The following is a 27,500-nucleotide window of genomic DNA, read 5'->3' as shown; positions in this document are numbered from 1 at the left end:
CTTGAATTTCAAGTCAGCCCTTATGCACTTGTTTCATATGAATAAGGTTAATTTTTCTTAATAATAATATATATATGTATATATATATATATATATATATATATATATATATATATATAATATTTATTATATTTGTATGTCACGGAATTTCCTCTTCTTCTCTTAAGGTAAGGCGTGTGTCAGCGAGATGTTTGTTAACCACAATATCATGCGCAGTAGCGTTGATGATTGCACGAATATTTATGCATTAGGGCAATCAAATTCGATATAGTTAATCAGAGGTACAGACTTGAGATATCACGGTAAACATCTGGCTGTGTTGCCCGATTTATTCAGCTCTCGTAAATAGTACCTGCTTCCATGTTACAAATGTTTGGGCTCTCTCTCTCTCTCTCTCTCTCTCTCTCTCTCTCTCTCTCTCTCTCTCTCTCCACTTTATTGTTATATTCTATTATCGGAAGTAACAGGCAATAACTTTGCTTTCTTCACAGTAACAGCCATAGTTGTTTTCTCCGTAGGGGAGTAGTGCCGTCAGTGTACCTCACGTGGTGCAACCTTTTTTTTTTATTCCTTTTACTGTACCTCCTTTAATATTCTCTTTCTTCCATCTGACTTTCCACCCTCTAACAATTGTTTCACAGTACAACCGCGAGTTTTTCCTCTCGTTACACCTTTCAAACCTTTTTATTGTCAAGTTCCGCTTCAGCACTGAATGCCCCATAGACGCCAGCGCTTGGACTTCGGCCTAAATTCTATGTTCTCTTCGACCATAGCTGCTTCCTATTCAACTCCATCTTGTCAGTTTGTTCCACTGTTGAATGAGATTTGCGTCGTAATAGCAATATCTAACTGGCATGAGAAAACAAACTCAGTGATTCTCTGGCGATCCGTATTTTATTATACAGAATAACACGGAGATACATGACATAAAATAAGAAACTGACTTCTAAAAGTACGCTATTAAAAGTGACTGGTATACAACATTCATTTTAATGGTGAAAAAACCTACATACAGTACATGGTTAAAGTTATACATTTACAGGGAATATGTACATATTCATAGTTGTGTAGAATTCATTTTCAAAACTTGCCTCTTCTTGTGGATTGTTAACTACACGTATTTGGATTTAGTGTTAAGTACCTTTCATAATAATTAAAATAAGCCATTCTTAACTAAGGTATTACTCGACTGGGTAAACTTATAGGTTTATATCTGTATAATATACTATGGGGATATATTTTTTGTAACAATGAATGCATTCTTTTGTTATAATAATTAAATGTGAATGATAATTAAAGCTTTCTTTTCAATATATCTTATATTATTTTTGTATTTAATTTGTCAACATGCATAAGTAGTTATTGTTCAAACGTCGTAGCGATTATTTCATTTTTATCGTTTTGTTGTTTATTATCATTCGTGGAAGCGAAAGTGTTTACATATGTTAACTATAATCAAAACATACAAAAGTTCAGTTATTACATCATGACATTCTCATTTCTCTTTGTATCAGTACGAAATCAAGTTCGTACTACATTATCCACATTGACCACATGAAACATTTTGAACATTGAGATCTAAGTTGGGAAAAGTGATTATCAAGTTATTGAAGGATAACACATTAAATCATAATATACAGTTAATGACAAGGCGGGCGTAATAAACTAGCAACTGTACACTGAAGAATGAAACTTAAGAAGAAGCGTGTGGATTAGAAAAAGGACATCCAAATCGTAAACTGAGGACATTACGTTGCCCAAGTGACACTCGCCTTCGGTCCATTGGAAAAGTAAATGTTTGGGTGCGTGTGCACGCTCGAGTAACTTGATTCACTCTTGCCATATTGTCCTCCATCCGCACGTGTTTAAATAAACAAAGACGTATTCTGAGAGTTTCAGAATTTGGACGCTCCCGCATGAGGGCATTTTGAAATATTCAAGGAAATGAAAAGTCTTTTAGGTACTGTATCAACACAAAAGGAAGGAAGTGACAGGTGCTGATTACACTATGTACAGATCATTAGAGTGAAACCGGAAAATGTTCAGGAACTGTAGTTCTTAGGAAAAGCTGTTCACGTGGTAAACAGCGTTTATACTTAAGAAAGCATTACAGTTGATCGCATGTTCAGGAGTCATTGTAAAGACAGTCAATCATTATCTTAATTTGTTTTGTCGTTTTCGATATCACTTTATGGCGACCTGACAGATCTCAGATTGTGAGGAATTCGTCAAAAGTCTGATTTGAAATTATATCTAAAAAAGAAAAAAAGTACGTTATCTGACTTCACATCGCAGCCCGTTGCTTTGCCTCTTCATTTCTGGTCAATTTAGATTTGATTTGCAAAATATCTACCATGGCCATTTCAATATTGGACACGATGGGGTTACAGAACCATAAAGGATAGTATTATAAAAAATTGCTCAAAAATCACAATGTATTTGACTTTTCATGGCCACTGGAAGACAGCATATGAATGCCTTTGCAGTCATTTGCGATGATTTGTCGTTGTTATTTAAATGATCTTATCACTTAGCGTTCATATCAGCAACACAAAGTCACGCTGGGTGAGCGTTCATCCCTTATTGCTTTATCGTTATCCTCATCGCACTATATCAGTCCCAGCGAGCGTGGGATTTGCCGAGCTCCTGTGTGGCACTGCAAGGGATATCCTGGGACATCCTGCCAGTGCCAGGAGGCTTCCGCTGTTCAGAGACAAATCGGATCAAAACACCTTTCGCGAACAGCGCAGACCTCACTGATATGTATCTTGGTACTTGTTAAACTGGGTGTAATTTCCATTCTTGACCCTCTGGTTATCTTGGGGAAGCGGCATGTTTAGAGGGAGCGTTTCGTCCGTGCTGTTGCTGAGGTAACGTTCTCTCTGCTGCTGTTGATAGGGCGTGTGGTAGGTCTCCGAGCCGGGGCTTCTCGACCCCGGCGGGGGAAGGGGGTGGCTGATGTTCTCCTTCGCCACTCTTCCGGAACTGTCGACCGTCCCGACGAAGGTGGCGTTGGCCGACGGCCTCATGAAGTCCTGCCGGCTGAAGTGGCGGAATTCGTCGCCGTCGTAGTCGGAGCTCTTGTTGCTGTGGTCGTCTCTGCAGCAGCAGTATTGCTCGCAGATGATGGTGGCGACGGACCCCATTCCCGCCCCGACGCAGAAGACGATGAGGAGGATGAGCAGGAGAGGGATGCGCTTGTAGTCGCCCAGGATGTAGACAAACCTCCACCAGGGCTCGTCGTCGTCCGATTCTGAGGAGAAAGGAATGCTTTTTGATGAAACCAGTTTTGTACGCATACCATATAAATGTGTGTGTGTATATGTATATATGTATATATATATATATATATATATATATATATATATATATATATATATATATATATATATATATATATATGCACATACATATATATAGTATATTATGATATAATACTGTATATAAAACCCTCCATAATCTTGAATCTTCCTAAGAAGGAAGCGTAAGTCATCTACCTACCTCATGTATCCTGTTCATGGAAAAGAAAATAATTTTGGTTGTAGGGTGTCCTAATTTTACACAATAAGTCTGAAGTTCTGCTTCGTAAGCCAACCCTGTTTGTAATGGGAATAATGGGTATCATATTCTTTGTCACTTAAGTCGTTTTTAGTATTGTTAATGTTGTTTTTTTTTAAGATTAAGCCTGGGTGATTCTCATTGCTCATGCGAGAGGTAAAGAAAGTATTTTTAACGATAAATGGACTTTATGTTGCATTTCATTTTTCCTCCGTTCTTATTCTCTTTGTTCCATTTTACTTTCCTTAACCCTCTTCTGACAATTGTTGCATAGTGCAGCTGCGAGGTTTTCCTGCTGTTACACCTTTCAAACCTTTTTACTGTCAGTTTCCGTTTCAGCGCTGAATGGCCTCATAGGTTCCAGCTTTGTTCTATCCAATTTTCACACAGCTAGAATAACCGCCTCTCTCTCTCTCTCTCTCTGAATCAAGTGTTTATTATTGCGTGCGGATCTATGCACCTGCGCGCACTTATCTCTGCTGGTGTAGTACGTTTGCTATTTCATTACAGTTTCAGACCGTATACAATTCACATACACCAAGAAAAGAGTTTGAATTTATAAAGAAAAGTTTTTGGGTGCTTTAGAGATTTATAGAGAAATGGCTTTTATTGGAATGTTACGAAAATTAGTTTGACGTTCCCATCGCCTTTGGAAATCGTTGTCATGAGGTTCTGTGCAATTTCTGTGAATAATTCTTGAACTCTCGTTGCATCCTGTGTGGACGTCGGACAAAATATAAAAAAAAATGCAATGATAAATAACGATAAGAAAAATCAACGTAAAAAAATAATTTTTTTAATTATAAAAAGGAAATATAAAACTACAAATAACTGAAAAATAAAGATAAAATTAAAAATTATTCAAGATTTTTTGAAAATGGTGACTACAGAGCTCTCGAAAAATCTTAATTTGTTTGTTTCTTTATTTTTGTACATTTTTTTATTTGTCTTTGAACCGGTAATTTTAAACGTTGTTAACGTATACATGTTAGTTTTTCACGCCAGTCTTTCCTTAATTTGGTGACGCCACTTACACATTTTATATAAAAAATACAATGGATTACCTCCATAGGGATAGTGCCGTCAATGCACCTTAGGCGGTGCACTGTAGGCATTACTTAAGTTCTTTGCAGCGTCCCTTCGGTCCCTAGCTGCAACCCCTTTCATTCCTCCTTTCATACTGTTCCTTCAACAATTCAAATTCTTCGTTCTTCCATCTTGTTGGCCGCGAGTATCCACCGGCCAATGAAGAATAAGAGGAATTTATTTCTGGTGATAGAAATTCATTTCTCGCTAACAATTGTTGTTAGGTAACCAATAGGTTCTTAGCAACTGCGATGTTTCAGCTCTGGTCTGTTAAACTTTTGCAACTGCGATGTTTTCCTCCTGTTAAACTTTTCTACTCTCAGTTTCCGTCTCAGCGATGAAGGACCTCATAGGTCCCAGAGCTTGAGCTTAATTCAATACTCCATTCCACTGACTGAAATTTTAGGAGACAACATTGATGTTGACCCTGTTTTGAGTTTTTTTAAAGGCTTGTGGTTTGTATGAAAATATCTTATAATTTTATATAGATATGTCTTTTTTTTATCTTATTTATGGCAGTTTTAATTTCATTAGAAATTAAATCTCTTAGCTTTTACATTTTTTAACACTGACTTTAGAATGTCTAGAATAAATTCATTATTTATATCATCATTTCCATTTTCGTTCATTCTCATCATAGCGCTGAATGACCCTATGAGTCCCAGTGCTTGGCTTTATGCCTAAATCACATATTCCATTCCACAGTAGTCTGGTATCTAGCCAATAAAACACATAAGGGTGAAGACGCAGGGTTGACAAAATTACCGAGATCCAAATGAAATGGAATACGAAAACTGACCTTTCACTGGTCACTCTGAACCCAGGATTGCCAGAGAACGTGTCAGGAACTATCTAGTCACAAGGGTGAAGACGCAGGGTTGACAAAATTACCGAGATCCAAATGAAATTAGAAAACTTCACTGTCAGGATTGCCATACTATTCTTAATTCAAGAAAGATTCAGTTTTGACGTTTGGATTTCTTAAGAGAATTTGGGATTCGCGAGTATGATAGTTCATTGGAGTAGCTGGAACTTATCGAGATATTAAGAATATTAAGAGAGTTCTCAGTAAGAGTATTTTTTATTATAAAAATCGCAAAGTAAATCACGTTGTCGTATTTTAATTTTTGAGCAGGTACCTGATTTTTGTGTGGCTTTTTATGTTAGGGCTTATACCACACACACACACACACACATATATATATATATATATATATATATATATATATATATATATATATATATATATATATATATATATATATATATATTGCATTTTTTGTTATAGCTTATGCCACACATATATATATATATTGAATTGAATTGCACGGGTTTATATTATATATATATATATATATATATATATATATATATATATATATATATATATATATATATATAATTATAATATAAATGTATATATATAACACATATAAACCCGTGCAGTTCAGTTCGAAAAAAGGAATGAACGACGGAAATGAACTATAGCTTTACTGACCCTTGACATCTGAATCACTTTCGCCGTCGTCGTACGTCTCGTTCCGAGACATGTTTGTGTAAGCGGGCTCCTCCGGCGGGTCGAAGGCCTCCCTCAGGTAAATGACGTCATCGTCGTCAGGAGTTTCTCCTGACGGTGGCGTTGTCGTTTGCTCTTCAAAGTGCCACACTGTGGTTTCTTCGTCTTCCGCAGGTCCGTATGGGAAGAAGGTGGGCGGTTCTCTTGTGCCTCTCGTAGTCGATGGAGCGGGTACGGGTGCTGGCGTTGTGGGAGGGGTTGGGCGGAGGAGTGGGTGCTGGGTAGTGGGGTGCTCGCATGGACTGATGTCTGCCGTGCCCTGAAAGGTAGTTTTATGTTAATAATATGATGTACATGAACATACATATTCATACATACTGCAGACACTATATACATTATATGTGTAGTGTATATATATATTTATATATGTGTGTGTGTGTGTATAGCTGCAAAATGTGGGTGAAAGTGTAATTGTGTGGCTGACCAGAATGGAAGTACGTCCAGATGAGACAAGCGATCCAAAGGCATATATATATATATATATGTGTGTGTGTGTGTGTGTGTGTGTGTGTGTGTGTATAAAGATATTCTATATGTATATATATAAATACATTATATATATATATATATATATATATATATATATATGATTTTTATAATTCAGAGTCACATTAAAAAATATATATTAAAATCGCTCATACTCGTGCGAGGAATACTGAGGAGAATAACTCAGAAGTGATGGAAAGGTGCCAAGAGGCAAGAAGTTGTACAGATCGTTTACGTTTAGTACGAGTTCGTCGAGGGCAGCCAGATGGGCCACCTGCTTTGGAAGTGTGACTTAAGTACACCATATAATTTAACGACTTTTCAGTTGATGCAGACTCCTTGGGGGAAAAAGAATCTGCGATTTAGATGAAACTCCCACTCTTTTAAAGAGGAGAGAGAGAGAGAGAGAGAGAGAGAGAGAGAGAGAGAGAGAGAGAGAGAGAGAGAGAGAGAGAGAGCAAACGAAATAGCTCATTGCAAAACTGCTAACCATAAAATTTACGTTTATATGTGTGTGTATGTATATATATATATATATATATATATATATATATATATATATATATATATATATATGTGTGTGTGTGTGTGTGTGTGTGTGTGTGTGTGTGTGTGTGTGTGTGAGTGTGTGTATTTGAGAGAGAGAAAGAGAGAGAATGCTAATATGAACTACATATGATGTTTCATCCATTGTTTTGTGTTATGATGGCTGAAGTGATAAGGATAGACAGGCATATAGATTTAAAGATGGAGTCATTTTCAGAATTAATCCACCTCAAATTTGATACTCTCTCTCTCTCTCTCTCTCTCTCTCTCTCTCTCTCTCTCTCTGTTAGCAGAATGTTTACAGGGGAGGACAGTACTGACTCTGGGTGTTTGAACCAAATAGAGGGGAATTCACAAATGTTTATGATTGGCTGAAGAATAGACGAATGCTGTGGGGTGGCCGTGAGGCAAAGGTGCAGTGAGAGAGAGAGAGAGAGAGAGAGAGAGAGAGAGAGAGAGAAATGATGGAAGACTCGACGATGACAAAGACCTTATCATAAAGGTTATTAAAATGTTCTCAGTGCACGGTTACTTTTCGTTCGTACACATACGCATGTATACAGATGCACTCGTATGTAAAGTACAAACAGGTGCACACACACACACACACACTCCCATGACACACTCCCTCAACCAGAGATTACCCCATTGAATCAGAGACCCACGTCAGTCACTGATGCGTTGCTAACCTTAGCATTAATTGGAAAGGCGAAAGTGTAACCCGATCTTACCCTGAGGCTGAGGGCGATGTGATGAAACTGGTAGAAGTCTGTCCAATCATAAGTTTGGCTCTGGACGAATTCCACCTCCACACCATCGAGTTGGACCTTGAGGATGTGCTGAAAATAGAGTTGGACGTTAGTGGGACAAGATTTATTCCCCCTTCAGAATGGGACGTTTGTCTGTAAATGTGTGTCACTGCTCGTTTTCCACGAGGTCTTCACTTGCAGCAGAGAGAGCTCTCTTTGGCAAGGGGGGAAAGCTTTTTCTGGTCCTCTATGAGGACTGGCTCTTTTTTACGCAGTAAATTGAGATATTATCTAATGTATTTCCTGAAATTTGAATGATGCTGTCGGTCAGTAATTCCATTACCTTTATTATTATTATTATTATTATTATTATTATTATTATTATTATTATTATTATTTGTTTTTGCTATTTTCGCAGTAATAGACTATGATGTTATCTGACTTACGAGACATGAGAAAAGAGTGTTGCCTGATTATCATGTACCTTAGTAGATAATAAATAGCTCTCTCTCTCTCTCTCTCTCTCTCTCTCTCTCTCTCTCTCTCTCTCTCTCTCTCTCTCTCTCTCTCAGAGCTGAAAGTAGTTTTTATTTTAAATAACTTGATACTAATTTTTGTGCAACTTGATTTTACGCAATATATATATATATATATATATATATATATATATATATATATATATATATATATATATATATATATATATAGTATATGCATCTCCATTAGATTACCCATGAATATTAAATTCATGATACCTAGAGAACTGATTGCACCAGACAGGAATAATGTATAACAATTACATCTACCGTGACCAGTACTCAATTACAGATACATTTATAATTTATATATATATATATATATATATATATATATATATATATATATATATATATATATATACACATATATATATGTATATACATATACTGTATATAGATATATATATATATATATGTGTGTGTGTGTGTGTAATTCGAGTACTAGGCAAGGTAGATGTACTTGTTATACATTATTCCCTTCTGGTGCAATCAGATCTCTAGGTAACATGAAATTAATATTCATGGGTTATTTGTGGATATATATGTGTGTGTGTGTGTGTGTGTGTGTGTGTGTGTGTGTACAGGTTTGCGTAAAATCTAGTTGTACAAGAGTAAGTATCAAGTGATTTATACATGATAAAAAAAAGTTTTTTAATAGAGAGAGAGAGAGAGAGAGAGAGAGAGATACATTATATATATATATAATAGATACATATATATATGTATAATACAATTATGTGTAAATTTATAAATATATACTGTATATGTATACTGTATATGTATATACATATATGTGTGTGTTTGTGTGAATTTAGTATATTTCTGGAGAAATAAACTTGCTGTGGTTACAGTAAAAAGCGAGCAAAAAAAATTGGAATCTGTCAGGGAGGAAAATGTCATTGAGTTCGTTATGTTTCAATCAATGTCAAGCGATAGCGAACGATTGCAGACCTCATTATTTGCTTAACAACAAAGGAAATCGTTAACTCTCTCTCTCTCTCTCTCTCTCTCTCTCTCTCTCTCTCTCTCTCTCTCTCTCATTGTTTGGCATGTATGCCTAAAATCTATAAACCAACTAATCTCTCTCTCTCTCTCTCTCTCTCTCTCTCTCTCTCTCTCTCTCTCTCTCTCTCTCTCTCTCTCTGTCCTATGGAACATGATACAGGATTTTAAACGGGTCCTCTTATTGTTATTTGATTCCTCGCCTTCCTTTTCATAGTAGAATAAAAGAATAAATAAAAAAGCATGAAAACCTGCCCTTGGGAAGAATTAAGGAGGGACTGAAAACTGTTGCACCCTTGCTAATTCAGGTTATGTGTTCTTTGTCCTTGATTCACTTTTTAATTACTTTTTATTTGTATCTAAGATTTCTGTCATTGGGTTTTACTTAATAGTTGTTGATGTGGCATTTTGATCTAATATATATATGTATATATACAGGTATATATGTATATATATATACATATATATATAAGTATATACAAATATACAAATATATATATATATATATTATATATATATATAAATATAAATATATATATATATATATATATATATATATATATATATATATATATGAATATTTATATATAAATATATATATATATATTAATATATATATATATATATATATATATATATATATATATATATATTACAGTAAGACTGTGAAACTCGGATTTCACGAAATCCTGACGTTTTCAGGAATTCGTGAAATCACCAGTTCCTTTAGGGACATTCGATCACCGAGGGCTAGTACTAAACACGGCTCAACAGTTATTCATCTTCGCTGTTTCGCCGTGTTTAGTACTAACCCTCGGGGATCAAATGTTCCTAAGTGAATTGATATTTCACGAATTCCCTGAAAATGTCAGGAATTTCGTGAATTCCCTGGCTTCACAATCTTACTGTAACATATATAGGCCTATGTAACGCGCGCGCACATAAATATTTATATGTGTACACACCATATCACGCGCACACGCATATTCTATAATGTATTTTAAAAAGGCACAAACAGAATACGACAGGATAACCCCACTAAAAAAAAGATATATATTTTTTGCTATTTGCAAGAGAGTTTCAGGACGAATTCATTGAAAACGAAAGAAAGGAGAGAATATTACCACCGTAGCGTCATCCACAATATGCTGTACGGTGAGCTTGTGCTGAGAGTGGATGGGCGAGAGCAGCTTGTTCCTGACGTTGACGTATCCAGCCTTGACGATGTCGTACGTCGATTCGGAGATGAGCATCAGGTCCACCCTCAGCGCCACCTTCGGTCTCTCAGACAGTGCCACCACGCATACTGTGTTGAGCGATGAGGGGAATGTCGTCACCACTGTCATTCGTTTGTTGTTGTAGATCTCTCCTGCAATGGGCCACAGAGTAGTTAGATTCCTGCATGCAACACACACACACACACACACACACACATATATATATATATATATATATTACTGTTGACAGAAGTTTTGATTTATTTGTGAATAAAATCGTGGCTTGTTTAAGGGTGTCAAGATTTTAATATTACAAAGTGTAAACTTAAATTTTGCCCTTTCTCATTATTGTTAATTTTTATATTGTTAAAAGATATATATATATTATATATATATATATATATATATATATATATATATATATATTATTTTTATGCTTTCACCTCAGTATGATAATGAAAAGTCAATTTAACATCACTTACTGCTATGAAACACCCCTTTGTGTGAGGAACAGTTGCTATGGAGTAGCATTTTCATCATAAATCACTAACCTTACATTTCTTAATCTTCGATGAAACAATTTAATGAAATGTCAATCCTAAATGTAACTTCCAATGCTGAGAGAAAATTTAAATGCAACTTCCAGTGCCGAGAAAGGAGAGAATGAAGTTGCAACAGCCCAGAAGAGGACAGATGATGGGACTCTGCGTCAGCCACTCCTTAGACATCCAAGAGGCTTCTTATTAAGGTGATTTTCGTTTCCCTTTGGAACTGCGATGTGCTTTTCTGAGATGTCTGACACGGAATTTGGTTTTAACACCTCTTTCCTTCCTTCCTTTCATCGCCTCAAGTGATTGATGGTCTAGACCCTCACATTCGTTTAGTTCCCAGAGGGAGACCACGAGGAGTGCACTCGTATGCATGGAGGATGATCAGCCTAACAAATAGGTCACAAAGTGACCTTAAAAATCAGACGAAGGCAGCATTTTGACATGAGCCAGTCATCCAAAGGATAACTTTTTGATTAGCCAAAGAGATATGTTAGAAAAAGTGTTCAAAGGAGAGGAGAGGCAAAGTAGTACTAGTACCAACTTCCAGAGAGACAAAGATAAACAACCACCATAGTTGTATCTCCCTTGAGCCATCAACCTTCTCGACAGTCGCCTTCAACAGACCACAGCTTGTGCTGTGGTGATACCTGTACTTGGACAGGAGAAAGCTCGATGTAGTGTATAACACAGCCTGTGGTATGTCATAAGATAATGTCCTTTGCAATGAAGCACGAAAGCAGCCAAGTAATGTACAACTCTCTTATAAGGTAGCCCAGATGTACGACTGCTCTGTAGCTGAGATTGATCTCTGCTCATCGAACCGATTAAGTTCTTCAAATTGTGTTTTTTCATGAAACCTTGTTTTCATTGTAATATTAAAACTTGAAATATGCACAAGGAAAACTCTTAAAGGCGTAATTTTAAATATTTGAATTTATTACTTTCACTTAGTCACTTATATGATGCTCTATCTGCCTTGTTTCCAAGTTCTTATCTGCTAAGAGACCTTCCTTTAATCTTCGGTAATAACATCTTCAAATTCTGGCATCGTCTAATGCTTGGATTGAGACCCTAAATTTCATAAATAAATCATTGTTCACCAAGTCTTTAGGATTCACTTTAAGATATTATTCTGAAAGAATTGTGTTATATAAGCACTTTAATAATATTCTGTTGTTTTTCTTGCACCAGCATTACGTTGTGCAGTTTTTATTGCACATTGTTTATTTGAATGCATAGGGGGATTGGTGAATGCCAGCTCCTTGCACGTGATAAACTGGGCAAAGTGAAAACATTCTGAAAATTATTAACATCAGAGTGACGGAATATCGAGTGTTCATGTACGGAAATGCTCATCAGAAACTGTGTTGAGACTGTGACGTAATAAATCAGAAACTGGCTTGAAAACTGTGAAAATTCCAGAACTGTGTTAAAGACTGAAATTGTGTCGACTTTAGTGTGACCTACAAAAAGTCTAAGGAATAATACTTGAATAAAATTGTGGAAGTTTTCGAAAATTCTAAATTATCACTGTGCAAACCTTCACAATGCTCTTCACCCCGTGGGGGGTGAAGAGCATTGTGAATTTCAAGGTCAACGGACAAACAGGAAAATACAAGAATACACTCTCATCTCTGAAATTATGCTATGCAAAAGACTTTAAAGTCAAGAGTATGGCTAGCATGGGAAGTGCATTAACAAAAGAAATGATTAGAGGGAAAAAAATTAACAAGATGGGTGACTTGAATGCAAAAAAGAAAAAGCAACTCAATAAATTCAGCTTACTGTGATTAATTTGCTCTACACAGAGTAACTGAGTAAAAGAACTCTCATAATTTACTTAGAGAAAATATATAATACCAGAGTCAAATGATAAATCAGAACCGAACAAAATCAATATCATGAATAAGAATTCAAAAACTCAAAATGAGAACTAGCCAAAAAAGAACAGAGCATTTAGATTATAGAAATTAGGCCAGAGGCGAAGTGCTGGGACCTATGAGGTCATTCAGCGCTGAAACGGAAATGGACAGTAAAAAGGTTTGAAAAGCGTAACTGGAGGAAAACCTCAAAGCAGTTGCCCTATGAATCAATTGTTAGGAGAGGGTGGAAAGTAAGATGGAAGAAAGAAAATATGAACGGAGGTACAGTAAAAGGAATGAAAGGGATTGCAGAAAAGCTGCAAAGAAACTTAAGTAATGCCTACAGTGCACCGCATGAGGTACACTGATGGCTCTACCCCCTCGAGACGCTGCAAAGAAACTTAAGTAATGCCTACAGTGCACCGCATGAGGTACACTGATGGCTCTACCCTAGGCGTCTCTTCGGCCCTCTATCTGCAATCCCTTTCATTCCTTTTACTGTACCTCCGTTCATATTTTCTTTCTTCCATCTTACTTTCCACCCTCTCCTAACAATTAATTCATAGGGCAACTGCCAGGTTTTCCTCCAGTTACGCTTTTCAAACCTTTTTATTGTCCATTTCCGTTTCAGCGCTGAATGACCTCATAGGTCCCAGCACTTCGCCTTTGGCCTAATTTCGATATTCTAAATGCTCTGTTCTTTTTTGGCTAGTACTCATTTTGAGTTTTTGAATTCTTATTCATTATATTGATTTTGTTAGGTTCTGATTTATCATTTGACTCTGGTAGTATGTGTTTTATTTAAGTAAATTATGAGAGTTCTTTTACTCAGTTACTCTGTGTAGAGTAAATTAATCACAGTAAGCTGAATTTATTGAGTTGCTTTTTCTTTTTTGCATTCAGTCACCCCACCTTGTTAACTTCTTTTCCTCTAATCATATCTTTTGTTAATGCACTTCTCATGCTAGCCATACTCTTGACTTTAAAGTATTTTGCATATATATTTTCCTGTTTGTCCGTTTACCTTGAAATTTACATTATTTCTAGGTCATGTAAGGTGATGAACGAAACCAAACTATAACTAAAAGGACTGAGATGACACATTTGACCTATCAAAAAAAAAAAAAAACGCATAATATTCTAAAATACCAGAAGGAAACCTTACCTTTAGCAAATGACAGGTACTGGAAAGTCACCCACAGAAGCACCCATTTCGACCACCGCCATTTCACTGTTTCGGTCAACATCGTTGATTTTATTTTGTGCCAGGAAGAGAATTTAATGTCGGAAACGGGTCTCCAAATGTCCGGCTGGTTTTTTATATAGACTTTTTAGTTTATTATATCGAAAAACTGGTCTTACTTCATTTTTTTCATAATCCAACAGTCTGTTATCTTGTCTTCTAGTACTAATACTCACTAAATCTTATGTCTTCTCGAGAAATGTACCACTCGAACACCAAATAGTTAACAGTAGACACTAGCACAGAATTTCAAACGCCTTTTCGTCACAGAATATAAGACAAGAAAATCGTCTGATACTGCTGAACAAAATCTAACTACTTTTTTCTTCCTTGTCAAACGAAATTCCGCCAAGACGTTGGAGACCAGAAGTCCTGTTCAGTAGATTCGAAGAAGAAGAGGGAGAGGAAACATCCTCCAGCAAACCTGTAAGAAAGTGAAGTAATTCTCAGTTATAATATTATACGTTATCAGAAGGACATACTTCGTGCATTTATTATCAGTTATAGATAATGGCGATAATCTATTGAGATAGCTCGTGAGTCATGTATTGTAGTATTTCTTTGTTTCCTGTTCGTTTTACTGCGGGAAATTGCCCTACGTCGTCTGAGGATTGGACTCATGGATTGATGGATAAGCGGCAATAGTGGTAGTAGTAGTAGACAGAATTTGCCTTTGAAAAGGCTGACCACCCCAGCTATCCTGTGAAGACTGTACAGTCTCCTTGACTGTATGATACTGCCCCGGTGTTAGCTACCTGAGAAGATATTCCCTTTCTGGAAGTCGGGATGGCCACGGCAATTACCTCTTCTTCAGAATGCTCGGAGAGGAAGTCAAGTTTAAATTAACTGGTATTTTTAGTACAGAATTTTCTGGATTCCATAATGAAATATGATTTATTCTTAACAGCAGACTTAAGAAGTAACTGTATTCTATCTGAAGAGCTTTTATGATTTTAATTTGTTTCATAACTTATGCATTTTAAATGGTGTACCATTTTACAGATTTTATGAAATATGTGGCAATAGGTGTGTTTGTAGCCGTTGGTAAAAGAAAAAAAAAAAAAGTTTATGCTACTAACATGTTTTGTGGTGTCAGTGACCTTTGTTATTGGGACATTAGATAATTTATTCTTAAATCAATTAATCAGTCAGTATTCTTCTGTTGTTGTTGTCATTTGCTTACGCTGCTTGCGATTTATCATGTTTTTCTCGTATTTTGATATTATTTGATCTCCTACACCGTATGGCCTTAGGTTGGCTATACCCAAATGTGAATCAACTGCTTTGCTTTCCCTCCTTATCTTATCTGATATCCTACTCGGAGCTCTCTCTCTCTCTCTCTCTCTCTCTCTCTCTCTCTCTCTCTCTCTCTCTCTCTCTCTCTCTCTCTCTCATTAATTTTTACCTAAGCCTACATGTAAATTTTCAGCGATGCGCCAAAACTTTGGTCAGATTAATTATATACTGTACATTTATGATAGTTTAGCTGTTTCCCCCTAATAGGGGGTGGCTCACGTGAAAAATTAAAACATTCCACTGCTGAATTCATTCTGAAACTTTTGAATCATGGATGAACTCCTGTGTAGAAAACCTACACAAAAAGTAACTGTTTCATGTGTTAATAAAGATGGATTATTAGCAGCTCATCAAACCCCCTTACACACACTGTTTTATCTATGTTTCGCACCAATTCTCACGCTTCCTCTTCAGTACTTCTTACAAGCTATCTGTTCTGTGTATTCTAGGTTCCCTACCCCTTACGCATAACGCTTCCGAATCATACACTTTCTTTCACCAACCTGTCATCCTGCATTCCCTTCACATGGCCAACCCATCTCAGAACGCTCTGATCCATCCTTTCACATGTGCTAGCCTTTCTACGACGACTTCGTCGCATTGCCACATTTTCCACATATGTTTGTGTGTGTGAGAGAGGTTCTACGTGCTGCTGCTGACCCCGTAGGTGGGTAGTGCCGTCAGTGCACCTCACGGGGTGCACTGTAGGCATTACTAAAGGTTCTTTGCTCAGTCTGCAACCCCTTTCATTCCTTTTACTGTACCTCCATTCATATTATCTTTCTTTCATCTTGCTATCCACCCTCTCCTAACAATTATTTCATGGTGCAACTGCGAGGTTCTCCTCCTGTTACACCTTTCAAACCTACCTGCTCTCACTTTTGTTTCCAGCGCTGAATGACCCCATAGGTCCCAGTGCTTGGCCTTTGGCCTAAACTCTATATTCCATTTCATGCTGCAGATGAGCTTCTGTGTAGCCGTATGAAGCAGCTAATGCTATGTAAGTTATCTTGATAGAGGTTCATCCACATTTCAGATATGAATGTGGCAGTGATGACTGTCTTTTATTTCCCCTGTTGCCACATGATACGAGAAATGACTTATAATTGAAAAAATATTTGTAAATGGGTAAAGAATTCCAGTGGATGGTTATATCATACCATGAAGAATCAGTGGATAGGAGAAACTAAGCGTTGTTGAATTCCAAATTCGCAAAATTCCATCCAAGATTATAAATAGAAAAAGAACCTTAAATAAAAAGATAAAGATAAAAGATGCCACTGTAAGATTATACCTGTACTTTGGAGACCCTTGGACTAAACAAAAACAAAAGGAGGTTAGGAGGGACGCCAGAGTACTGCCAAAAATAGCTTCCCTGTGGCATGTGCTTCCACGTTGGTAAAAGGGTTAGCTAGGCGCTGGAACGTTGGAAGTGCTATCATTTTGTACTTGGGCTATCGGGGAAGCGTCGAGGGCGGGAAAAGGACCTTCCGGCCAGGACACGAATCCCAGTTGGCTTTGTGTGTGTGTGTGTGTGTTTATGTATATATATATATATATATATATATATATATATATATATATATATATATATATATATATATATATATATATATATATGTACATATATACATAATATATATATAATATATATATAAATATATATAATATATATATATATATATATATATTATATTTATATATATGTATGTGTATATTATATATGTACATATATAATATATATACACATACATACATGTGCATTCATAAAATGTGTCTGGACCCTGCAGTACTTGACTGTTGGTTTAAATCTGTGCTCCCCGTCCCCAGAATATATAGAATCGGTAAATAAATGAATACATACAAATGAATTATAGTGACGGAAGTCATTTCAACGGCGTCCCCAAGCATCAGCCTCTCCATGAGAAACAGAGGAACAATAAAACGAAATAAAGGAATAAAAGAAAGCCAATGAAAATAGATACAAAGAAAGAAAACAGAGAGATGAAAAGTGACTAAACAAGATGGATGGCACGACTCTCTCTCTCTCTCTCTCTCTCTCTCTCTCTCTCTCTCTCTCTCTCTCTCTCTCTCTCTCTCTCATAAAAAAGAGCTTCCTGTCGTTGGACCTTACTTACGTTATCTGCAGTTGGTGGGCGTCTAGCCCTTTTATCGGCCCTTCGTTTATTGCTCATTAAATTGCCTTTTTGATTTCGCTGCTATTTTTGCTTTGTTTACAAAGCCTTGTGGTGTAACCAATGTGCGTTAATAATAATGATAATAATTATAATACATCATCTTTTGTTTACAAAGCCTTGTGGAGCAACAAATGTGCATTAATAGTAATGATTATAATAATAATAATAATAACAGTAATAATAATAATACTAATAATAATAATAATAATAATAATAATAATTATAACACATGATCACCATTTGTTTATAAAGCCTTGTGGTGTAACAAATGTGCATTAACAAAAATGATAATAATAATGATAATTATAATACATGATCATCATTTGTTAATAAAACCTTGTGGGGTGACAAATGTGCATTAACAATAATGATAATAATAATAATTATAAATTATCATCATTTGTTTACAAAGCCTTGTGGAGTAACAAATGTGCATTAACAACAACAATAATAATAATAATTATAATAATAATACATGCTCATCATTGACGCCATTATTAACAATAATATCATAACATTGTTTACTACGAAGTACATATTCATTTATAAAAGTTTTTCTCAGCACAGGAACATAAATCTCGTTATCGTGCAATTAATATCTGTCGACAAGTAAGTAAACATCAGCTGAATTATCCGAAAAAAAAAATCGTGAAAAAAATAAATAAATAGATAAGTGAATGAATTTCTCCCGCTATCGTTCCTTCCCACCCTCACCCCCAACCCCACAGTTTCCTTGCTTATTAATTTGGCGTCTGACTGACTTATCATTTGGGAGATGTAAAGGAGCGGCAGATAAAAAGAAACGGGGAAAGGAGACGCGTGCCAATAAATTGACAATTGATCTTGTGTACTGTATGTATGTATATATATATATATATATATATATATATATATATATATATATATATATATATATATATATATATATATATATATTATATGTATATATATATGTGTATATGTATATGGGGTATATATACATATATATATATATATATATATATATGTATATATACATATACACTAAGAAATCACAAAAGGAAGCGCGTTATGTTGTTTATTAGCGGAAGCCACTGGGAAAGTTCAAATTGAAAAGACAGAGTGCCAAGTACTTTCGTGTATTTTAACACATCTTCGGGGCACAAAGTAATGCAGAGCACAAAAGCAAGAAAGCTCTCACAAAAGCAAAGTGAAGAAAAAAAAATAAATTAAAATACGTACAATTACGCCACTACAAGCAGAAACAATGTTCGTCCAGACTACTTAACTACTTAACACCCATACAAGTCAAAAGAAGGAAAGGGATTGCCTAATGACCGTATTATATACAGAAACGAAAAAAGCTAACTACTTATCGACCAGCTTATAAAACAACTGAATTCACAATTAGGAATAGTAACAATAATAACAATATACATAAAAAGACATCAATAAAAGAAACAACGACAATTAATATTTAAATAACTGAACGAACAATAAGAAATACATAAAAAGGAAAATGACTAGTAGTACAGAAAATTACAGGGTAATATTAAAACTCGCCACTATTTTACTTCCATAATAAGATTGTCTAATTTGTACATACCAGGGCTCAAATTTAAAAGTTTTCTGGAATACGTCTTTATAAAAGCAGATTCAGTTATATTCCTACTAATCTAATCGTTACAAAATACAGTTTCTTTTGCTTTTGCCCAATCAATAGCATGGTGAAAGTGACTGAGATGAATAAAAAGGGCACTAGAAGTCTGTCCTGTTCTAACCGAATATTTATGTTGGTTTAATCTAGTAGACAATTCTTTTCCAGTTTGGCCAATATATTTCTTGTCACATCTTTTACAAGGAATGGAATAAAGGCAGCAGGTAGATGAAAATGCTGAGTTCTTTCTAAGCAAATTACCTACCGTATTTGAGCTTTTAAAAACTAACTTTACATCAAGATGTCTAAGTAACTTAGGTAATCCATAAAAATTCATGTGGTAAGGGAAAACCAACATATTATGCCATGAAAAAGGTTCTCTAACCCTATTTGAATAAGAAGTACCCTTTGGCCATCATTAATGCCTTGTCCATAAAAATCACTGGATATTGAAGTTTTGCACCAATGTCACATATTTTGCCTATCTTTTCATCTAAAAACTCAGGACTGCAAAGTCTTAAGGCTCTCAAAAACATCGAAGAAAAAATAGATAATTTAACTTTACTATGGTACTCTGAGTAATAGTGAACATAAGAGCATATATTTGTAGGCTTGCGATATACGTTGAATTTAAAACTGCTGATGTGTCTACAGACTTGTACGTCTAAAAATGGTAACATTGACTCTCTTTCCTCTTCAACTGTAAATGTATATATATTTGTATATACATATATATAGTATATATGTTTGTATACGTAAACTTTAATCTTCCTGGAAGCTTTAATCTTACTGGGTACACCTAAAGAAATTATAGTTCTTATAAGCTGATCTATATTTTATCATAAGTTCTTAAATAATGGCTAGGTTTCCGGTTAGGTCGGTCCTTTGATCACGTTGGCATATTATATATATATATATATATATATATATATATATATATATATATATATATATATATATATATATATATATATACATATATACTTACACTTACACTGGCGTCATAACAACAAAGAAAATCGACCCCATGATAAGAAATCAATTAATGAGGACGAATAAAAATCAAGAATAAATCCACATCAACGTTCACCTGATCAGTAACATCATTCAGTTTCAAGTATTGAAACTCAGACAGCATTTCGAATTATGAAGACGGAATGAAGCCTCAACAAAAGTAAAAGTAACTTCAGGATAAAAAGCTTCCTCTTGAAGTATCTGGGATAAAGCATGAGTCCATCTTCATCCCAGATGTCAGAGAGAAATCTCAGTCCTCCCAGACTGAGTCACTGAACATGCACAAGGCCCCTGGGGGCGGGGGGATTAGTGCCATCAGTGCACCTCGCACTGTAGGCATTACTTAAGGGTCTTTGCAGCGTCCCTTTGACCCATAGCTGCAACCCCTTTTGTTCCTTTTACTGTACCTCCGTTTATATTCTCTTTCTTCCATCAGACTTTCCACCCTTTCCTAACATTTGTTTCATAGTGAAACTATTAGGATTTTATCCTGTTACACCTTTCAAACCTTCTTACTGTTAATTTCCGTTTCAGCGCTGAATGACTTCGTAGGTCCCAGCGCTTGGCCTTTGACCTAAATTCTATATTCTGTTCTATTCTAACACGGAAAAGCCCCTTACTCAGCGAGTCAAGATGGCTAGTTCTTGACCAGCTTTCAGGAAGTCGTGAGTCATAGAAGTACCACCAGTTTTGACTCGACAAAGGGTATTCCTCTTGTCTGCAAATAACGCATTGGTAAATCCTACATAGCATTTTAATACATTTTTATCTGCTTATTAATTTGTTATTTTTTTTTCTTTTTTGATAAGTGAGATCGCTTGTTTATGCATTTCCCTTGACCTCCTCTTACTTCTTCCTAATGAACACCATATTCTTTGGAAGCTTGCATTCCAAGTCAGTGACCCCTGTGATCTTGTTCCGTATGAATAGGTTTCATCTTCTGAATAATAATAGTAATAATAATAATCAGTGATTTAAGATTATCGTCAAATAAACTCTCCCGTGAGAATGTTAAGTATTCCTTATCTTTCTGTCATTATAAGATAAATGGTTATCAGAAGGCTGTTGAGCCATTTTCGGTTTGTTGCTATTGATGACATGCTTTGCCAAGTCACCTGTCTTTCAGTGACTATACTTCAATGTTCAGACAGCTAATAGAAATGAGCTTTTTTATTTCAGCTCATCGGCACAAGAAGCTGCTCAAAAGTCAAAATGTATTGGAGGTTTACAATTAGGTTTTTGTTGGTGCTATAATGGTGGTAGATATCTGTTTCCTAATATTAGCAGTGATGACTTGGTCCATCGATGGATGGTCTCTTGTTTGTCAGTTTTTCGTAAGGTGAAATATTTTTGCGAAACTTTTCAGACAGTCATACCATGTTATGTTTAGATTTAACTTCCTGCGAAAATTAAAAGTTTATAGTAACTGTTGTAGATAAAAGTCTCAGGCATGCGTTGTATATGTGTGTCTCTGTGTACTGATCTAACGATCCATCTGTTATGTACTTTTGTAGTTCGTAACATCCGTCCACTAAGCAAATACTTTAGGAGGCCATTACACTTCTTTGCACCTAGAAGCACTCAGCAGTGATTTTCATATCCCCAGCAACTGCCGGAATCTCTCTCTCTCTCTCTCTCTCTCTCTCTCTCTCTCTCTCTCTCTCTCTCTCTCTCTCTCTCTCTCTGCAAAGAAATATGGTCGTATTACTGGCTGAACATAAATTTTTATTTTTTGCCATATATGTAAATAAATTAATATATATGTATGTATATATATATATATATATATATATATATATATATATATATATAGATATATATATATATATATATATATATATATATTTATGTATTATACATAATATGTATGTTTAGCTAATATGATTTTAGAGGTTTCTGAAAGCTAAAGGTCCGATTCGACCAATATATGACGTATTTCCCTAGAGTTAGACCAGGAGAACTAAAAATTCAGAGGTACTTCCTAATCAGTGTTGTTAGATCTAGACATTAATAAATTTTTTTAAAGTTTGCGATTTTACGACTGAAAGGGAGAACTTGAAGAATTCACTTTCGATTCATTGATAATATAAATCAATTTCCCCGTAGGGGGGATAGCGCTGTCAGTGCACCTCACGTGGAGCACTGTAGGCATTACATAAGGGTCTTTGCAGCGTCCCTTCGTCCCATAGCTGCTTGCATTCCTTTTACTGTACCTCAGTTCATATTCTTGACTTCCCACCCTCTTCTAACAATTATTTCATAGTGCAACTGCGAAGTTTTCCTCCCGCTACACCTTTAAAACCTTCTTACTCTCAATTTCCCTTTCAGCACTGAAAGACCTCATAGGTCCTAGCGCTTGGCCTTAGGCCTAAATTCTATATTCTATTCTGTTCTAACTTCAGTTTGTATTTAGTTACTCTTTTCAATCAGTCTTTAATCAGATGTAAATTCGGTGTCATCATTCATCTTCTGCATCCTGTCAGGGAGAACTGGCATAAACAACAACAGTGATTGAGTTTAGCAGTGCTGTTATGGGTATATGCTTCTCAAAACAGGACCTCCTTTTTGATCCGATTAGATTGGTTGAATCTTTAAAACATTCACCATAAGAATAAGAACATATATTGTATGCCCTCACGAAAATTTATGAATATCTATACTACCATATATACGAGTATATATAAATATATATATATATATATATATATATATATATATATATATATATATATATATATGTGTGTGTGTGTGTGTGTGTGTGTTTGTATGTATGCATGTATTATACATATATATATGTGTGTATATGTATGTAATTTATGTTCACTTTCGTAAATGAACATAAATTGCAATCCACGCGTACAATTAAGCTTTAAGAAATTATGTGGTAGAATAGGTCAAATACACGACTATCGGTGCCTATAGCCAAGTAAATTCATGGAAATTCAGTGCCTAATGGCATCATGATAAGGAAATATGAAGACATTCCCAAAACCTCTCTCTCTCTCTCTCTCTCTCTCTCTCTCTCTCTCTCTCTCTCTCTCTCTCTCTCATATCTTAGTTTAACCAGACCACTGAGCTGATTAACAGCTCTCCTAGGGCTGGCCCGAAAGATCAGATTTATTTTACGTGGCTAAGAACCAACTGGTTACCTAGCAACGGGACCTACAGCTTACTGTGGAATCCGAACCACATTATGACGAGAAATGAATTTCTATCACCAGAAATAAATTCCTCTAATTCTTCATTGGCCGGTCGGAGAGTCGAACGCTGGACCAACAGCGTCCTAGCCGAGAGCTCTGCCCACCCCTCCAATGAAGAACTCTCTCTCTCTCTCTCTCTCTCTCTCTCTCTCTCTCTCTCTCTCTCTTAAAGCACTTTCTGACCTGCAGAAGAAGGGGCAGTGTAGGCCACACGTCTACAGTCAGGTGTATGTGTTTGTCTTTTGTTGTTATTATGTTGGACACTCCATTGTTAATAGCTAAGTTTAACAGAATTATTTATCTCATATATATATATATATATATATATATATATATATATATATATATATATATATATATATATATGTGTGTGTGTGTACATATATATATATATATATATATATATATATGAATATATGTATATACTTATATAGTATATATATATATATATATATATATATATATATATATATATATATATATATATATATATATTTCTCACCAGACGCCAGTAAGCTATTAAACTTGTCAGTCGTTATATATATATATATATATATATATATATATATATATATATATATATATATATATATATATATATATATATATATACAGTATATATATAGCCCTTTGTTGGCCGAGTCGGTTGAGCTTCAGACCGTCATTCGATGGGCCGGAGTTCAATTCCGCCGCCGGCTGATGAAGAGTTAGAGGAATTTATTTCTGGTGATAGAAATTCATTTCTCGCTATAATGTGGTTCGGATTCCACAGTAAAATGTAGGTCCCGTTGCTAAGTAACCAATTGGTTCTTGGCCACGTAAAATAAGTCTAATTCTTCGGGCCAGCCCTAGGAGAGCTCTTAATCAGCTCAGTGGTCTGGTAAAACTAAGGTATACTTAACTTATACAGTATATATATATATATATATATATATATATATATATATATATATATATATATATATATGTAATGTATATATGTATATATATGAAGAGAGAGAGGATTATATAATCATGCAAACACCGGATCGCGTGTGGTAATCAAAGCGCATACCTCCTCTGGGGGTTACATGTTTGTGTGTTTTATCATCTTCTATGTATACCGTTTCTTTCAGCTCTTTCGTATACAGGGCGTCCTAATGAATCAAAGTATTGACTCGAAGTGAAACACGTCTCCTTCCCCACACGTGTCGAGTACACGAGCGCCAACAGGTGCCACTTGCCATCAACAGGATGATTGCTTCAATTAGAAGCGCCCTCTGTCGCTGGGGGATTCGCATTGGCTGAGTTTGAGGGCGGGACACCTACAGATTTCTGGTTCTTGCTTTTCGCAAATGCGCCTCCTTCCTGAAGACAGCGGGTGGCTTCCCGTTCCTCATTCGCTGTCGAGGTCAGCAGCCATGATGGTTTCATAGTGCAAGGTGCCTATCAGCCTCCTTTCCGTCCAGGAGTCGAACATGGGCCCTCTCGCTGGGTAGGCGATAATGTTACCCATCACTCTTAAGAAGTAAACAAACATTCACGCAAAATCATATAACAGTATAACCTACAGTACACACACACACACACACACACACACACACACACACACACACACACACACACATATATATATATATATATATATATATATATATATATATATATATATATATATATATATATATATATATATATATATATATATATATATATATATATATATATATACACACAATAATATATATATATATATATATATATATATATATATATATATATATATATAGATGCCTATACATACGTATATGTATATGTATATATATGCACATTTTTGTCACACTCAAGGGGAATTATAATTCCCTTGGATATAAGTTATTCCCGCTGTGTGGTGAACTGTATATTAAAGGACATTTGTGGCATAATACTTGTGAATATAAAATGTGGCACGTTAAGTATACCTTAGTTTTACCAGACCACTGAGCTGATTAACAGCTCTCTGTGACAAATAATCATAATTAGTCACTTGCTACAAACCTAACAGTAAGCTGTCATGGCGGAGGTGGGGGCTTAAATCGATTTCTAAGTATAAACAAGTGTAAAATGCGCCAAAGTTTCTTCGGCGCAACCGAGTTTTCTGTACAGCACATAATCAAGGCCACCGAAAATAGATCTATCTTTCGTTGGTCTTGATGCTGTATGAGCCGCGGCCCATGAAACTTTAACCACGGCCCGGTGGCGGCCTGTCCTATATCGTTGCCAGACGCACGATTATGGCTAACTTTAACATTAAATAAAATAAAAACTACTGAGGCTAGAGGGCTGCAATTTGGTATGTTTGATGACTGGAGCGTGGATGATCAACATACCAATTTGTAGCCCTCTAGCCTCAGCAGTTTTCAAGATCTGAGGGCCGACAGACAAAGTGCAGACGGACAGACAAAACCGGCACAATAGTTTTCTTTTACAGAAAACTAGGACCTGAATTCGACCCTTCTCTTGATGGCTGAATGGTCAAAGGTCACTGTGCGTCGTTGTTTTCGAAACCACCAGGTGGTAATTCGAATCCCACTGGTGACGAAACACTTATCAATTATAATTCCCCTTTGATGTAACTTATTCCCAAGTATAGTGGATTGGATATTAAACACTTGTGTGTGTGTCTGTACAGTATATATATATATATATATATATATATATATATATATATATATATATATATATATATATATATATATATATATATATATATATATATATATAATGACAAAAGGACTGAAAGGAAGGGAAAATCCGAAATAAGATCATCACTGATAAAACGCTCGGTGTGACGTGGCCTGCATTGAATTTTGGCTTGCGTTCGTTGTTCCCAGTTGCCTTTCTCTCTTTTTTGCTTTGTTTGAAGTCGTTAGTTCGCTTACAATTAGCACCAGTGTAGTGCTAAGTTTGAATTCTGGCAACGATTATAGGCTAAGACGTAAGAGGGGTATTTTTTCCTCCCCAAAACAGTAGTTGTTGTTCAGGACCAACATTATTTTTGGCGCCGGTGGCCAGAGCTTGGCGGGTAATGGAGATTACAACGGACAATTTTCGTTGCTATTGATTTAGATTTGTAGGACAATTACAGAGAGAGAGAGAGAGAGGTGGGGGGCGGGGGAGAGGGAGAGAGACGGTTGAAAGGGTACTATCTTCTAAGAAGATAAATTCAAGATCGTTGGCGCCTGATTGTGGTGATTTAAAATCAGCCAAAACTTGTCCCACCTGTTCCCCCTTTCAGTTGTGTAAGTCCTCTCGTCCTTCTGTTATCATCCAGTTTTCGCATCCGTTAAAACGCAAACGAATATCTCAAAAGAAGCTGAGGAAGAAATCTGCAGCAGATAGTAGACGGCAGTTTATTGTAAACGATGCTGTAATTGATAGACCAAACGTATCATCTTGGTGTTGTTCATTGTTACTGAAAGCAGTTTAAATTCCTCTGAGCGCACGGGACTTGCGAATAAATAGCGTTTGCTCTAAATACCTCGTAAATACCAGCCTTTCTCCGGTACTTACCCTCGATAACACAAATACAAAGACAGCAAGCAGCATCGAGCTCGGATTCTAAGACACGTGGAAGGCAACGCTTGGGGAATAAAGGTTTTAATCGAGAGAGAGAGAGAGAGAGAGAGAGAGAGAGAGAGAGAGAAAGAGAGAGAGAGAGACGGGGGTAGGGGGAAATACCTACTTCTTTTGTGAAGTGGTAAAGCCATTCTTTGATTTGTG

The 27,500-nt window shown here is 35.8% G+C and overlaps 1 protein-coding gene across 4 annotated transcripts in view; it reads right to left on the bottom strand.

Annotated features, from left to right (window-relative positions):
- Positions 1 to 875: 875 nt before the first annotated feature.
- Positions 876 to 27,500, bottom strand: part of LOC136838794 (uncharacterized) — a 35,767-nt gene continuing 9,142 nt past the window's right edge. For 2 of the 4 annotated variants that reach the window (XM_067104356.1, XM_067104355.1), the window contains exons 2-6: positions 14,338 to 14,839; positions 10,667 to 10,911; positions 7,984 to 8,091; positions 6,143 to 6,479; positions 876 to 3,253 (exon numbers count right to left, since the gene is read on the bottom strand). In XM_067104356.1, coding sequence (XP_066960457.1) covers positions 2,754 to 3,253; positions 6,143 to 6,479; positions 7,984 to 8,091; positions 10,667 to 10,911; positions 14,338 to 14,419 — 1,272 coding nt within the window. In that variant the 5' untranslated portion in view covers positions 14,420 to 14,839 and the 3' untranslated portion in view covers positions 876 to 2,753. The remainder of the gene's footprint in view (positions 3,254 to 6,142; positions 6,480 to 7,983; positions 8,092 to 10,666; positions 10,912 to 14,337; positions 14,840 to 27,500) is intronic. The other 2 variants (XM_067104357.1, XM_067104358.1) reach the window with 1 other exon arrangement.

Source organism: Macrobrachium rosenbergii, chromosome 5 (assembly GCF_040412425.1).
Source record: "Macrobrachium rosenbergii isolate ZJJX-2024 chromosome 5, ASM4041242v1, whole genome shotgun sequence".
Classification (NCBI taxonomy): domain Eukaryota; kingdom Metazoa; phylum Arthropoda; class Malacostraca; order Decapoda; family Palaemonidae; genus Macrobrachium; species Macrobrachium rosenbergii.
Note: the sequence above shows the minus strand (reverse complement) of the source record. Positions and strands in the feature narration are given on the sequence as shown.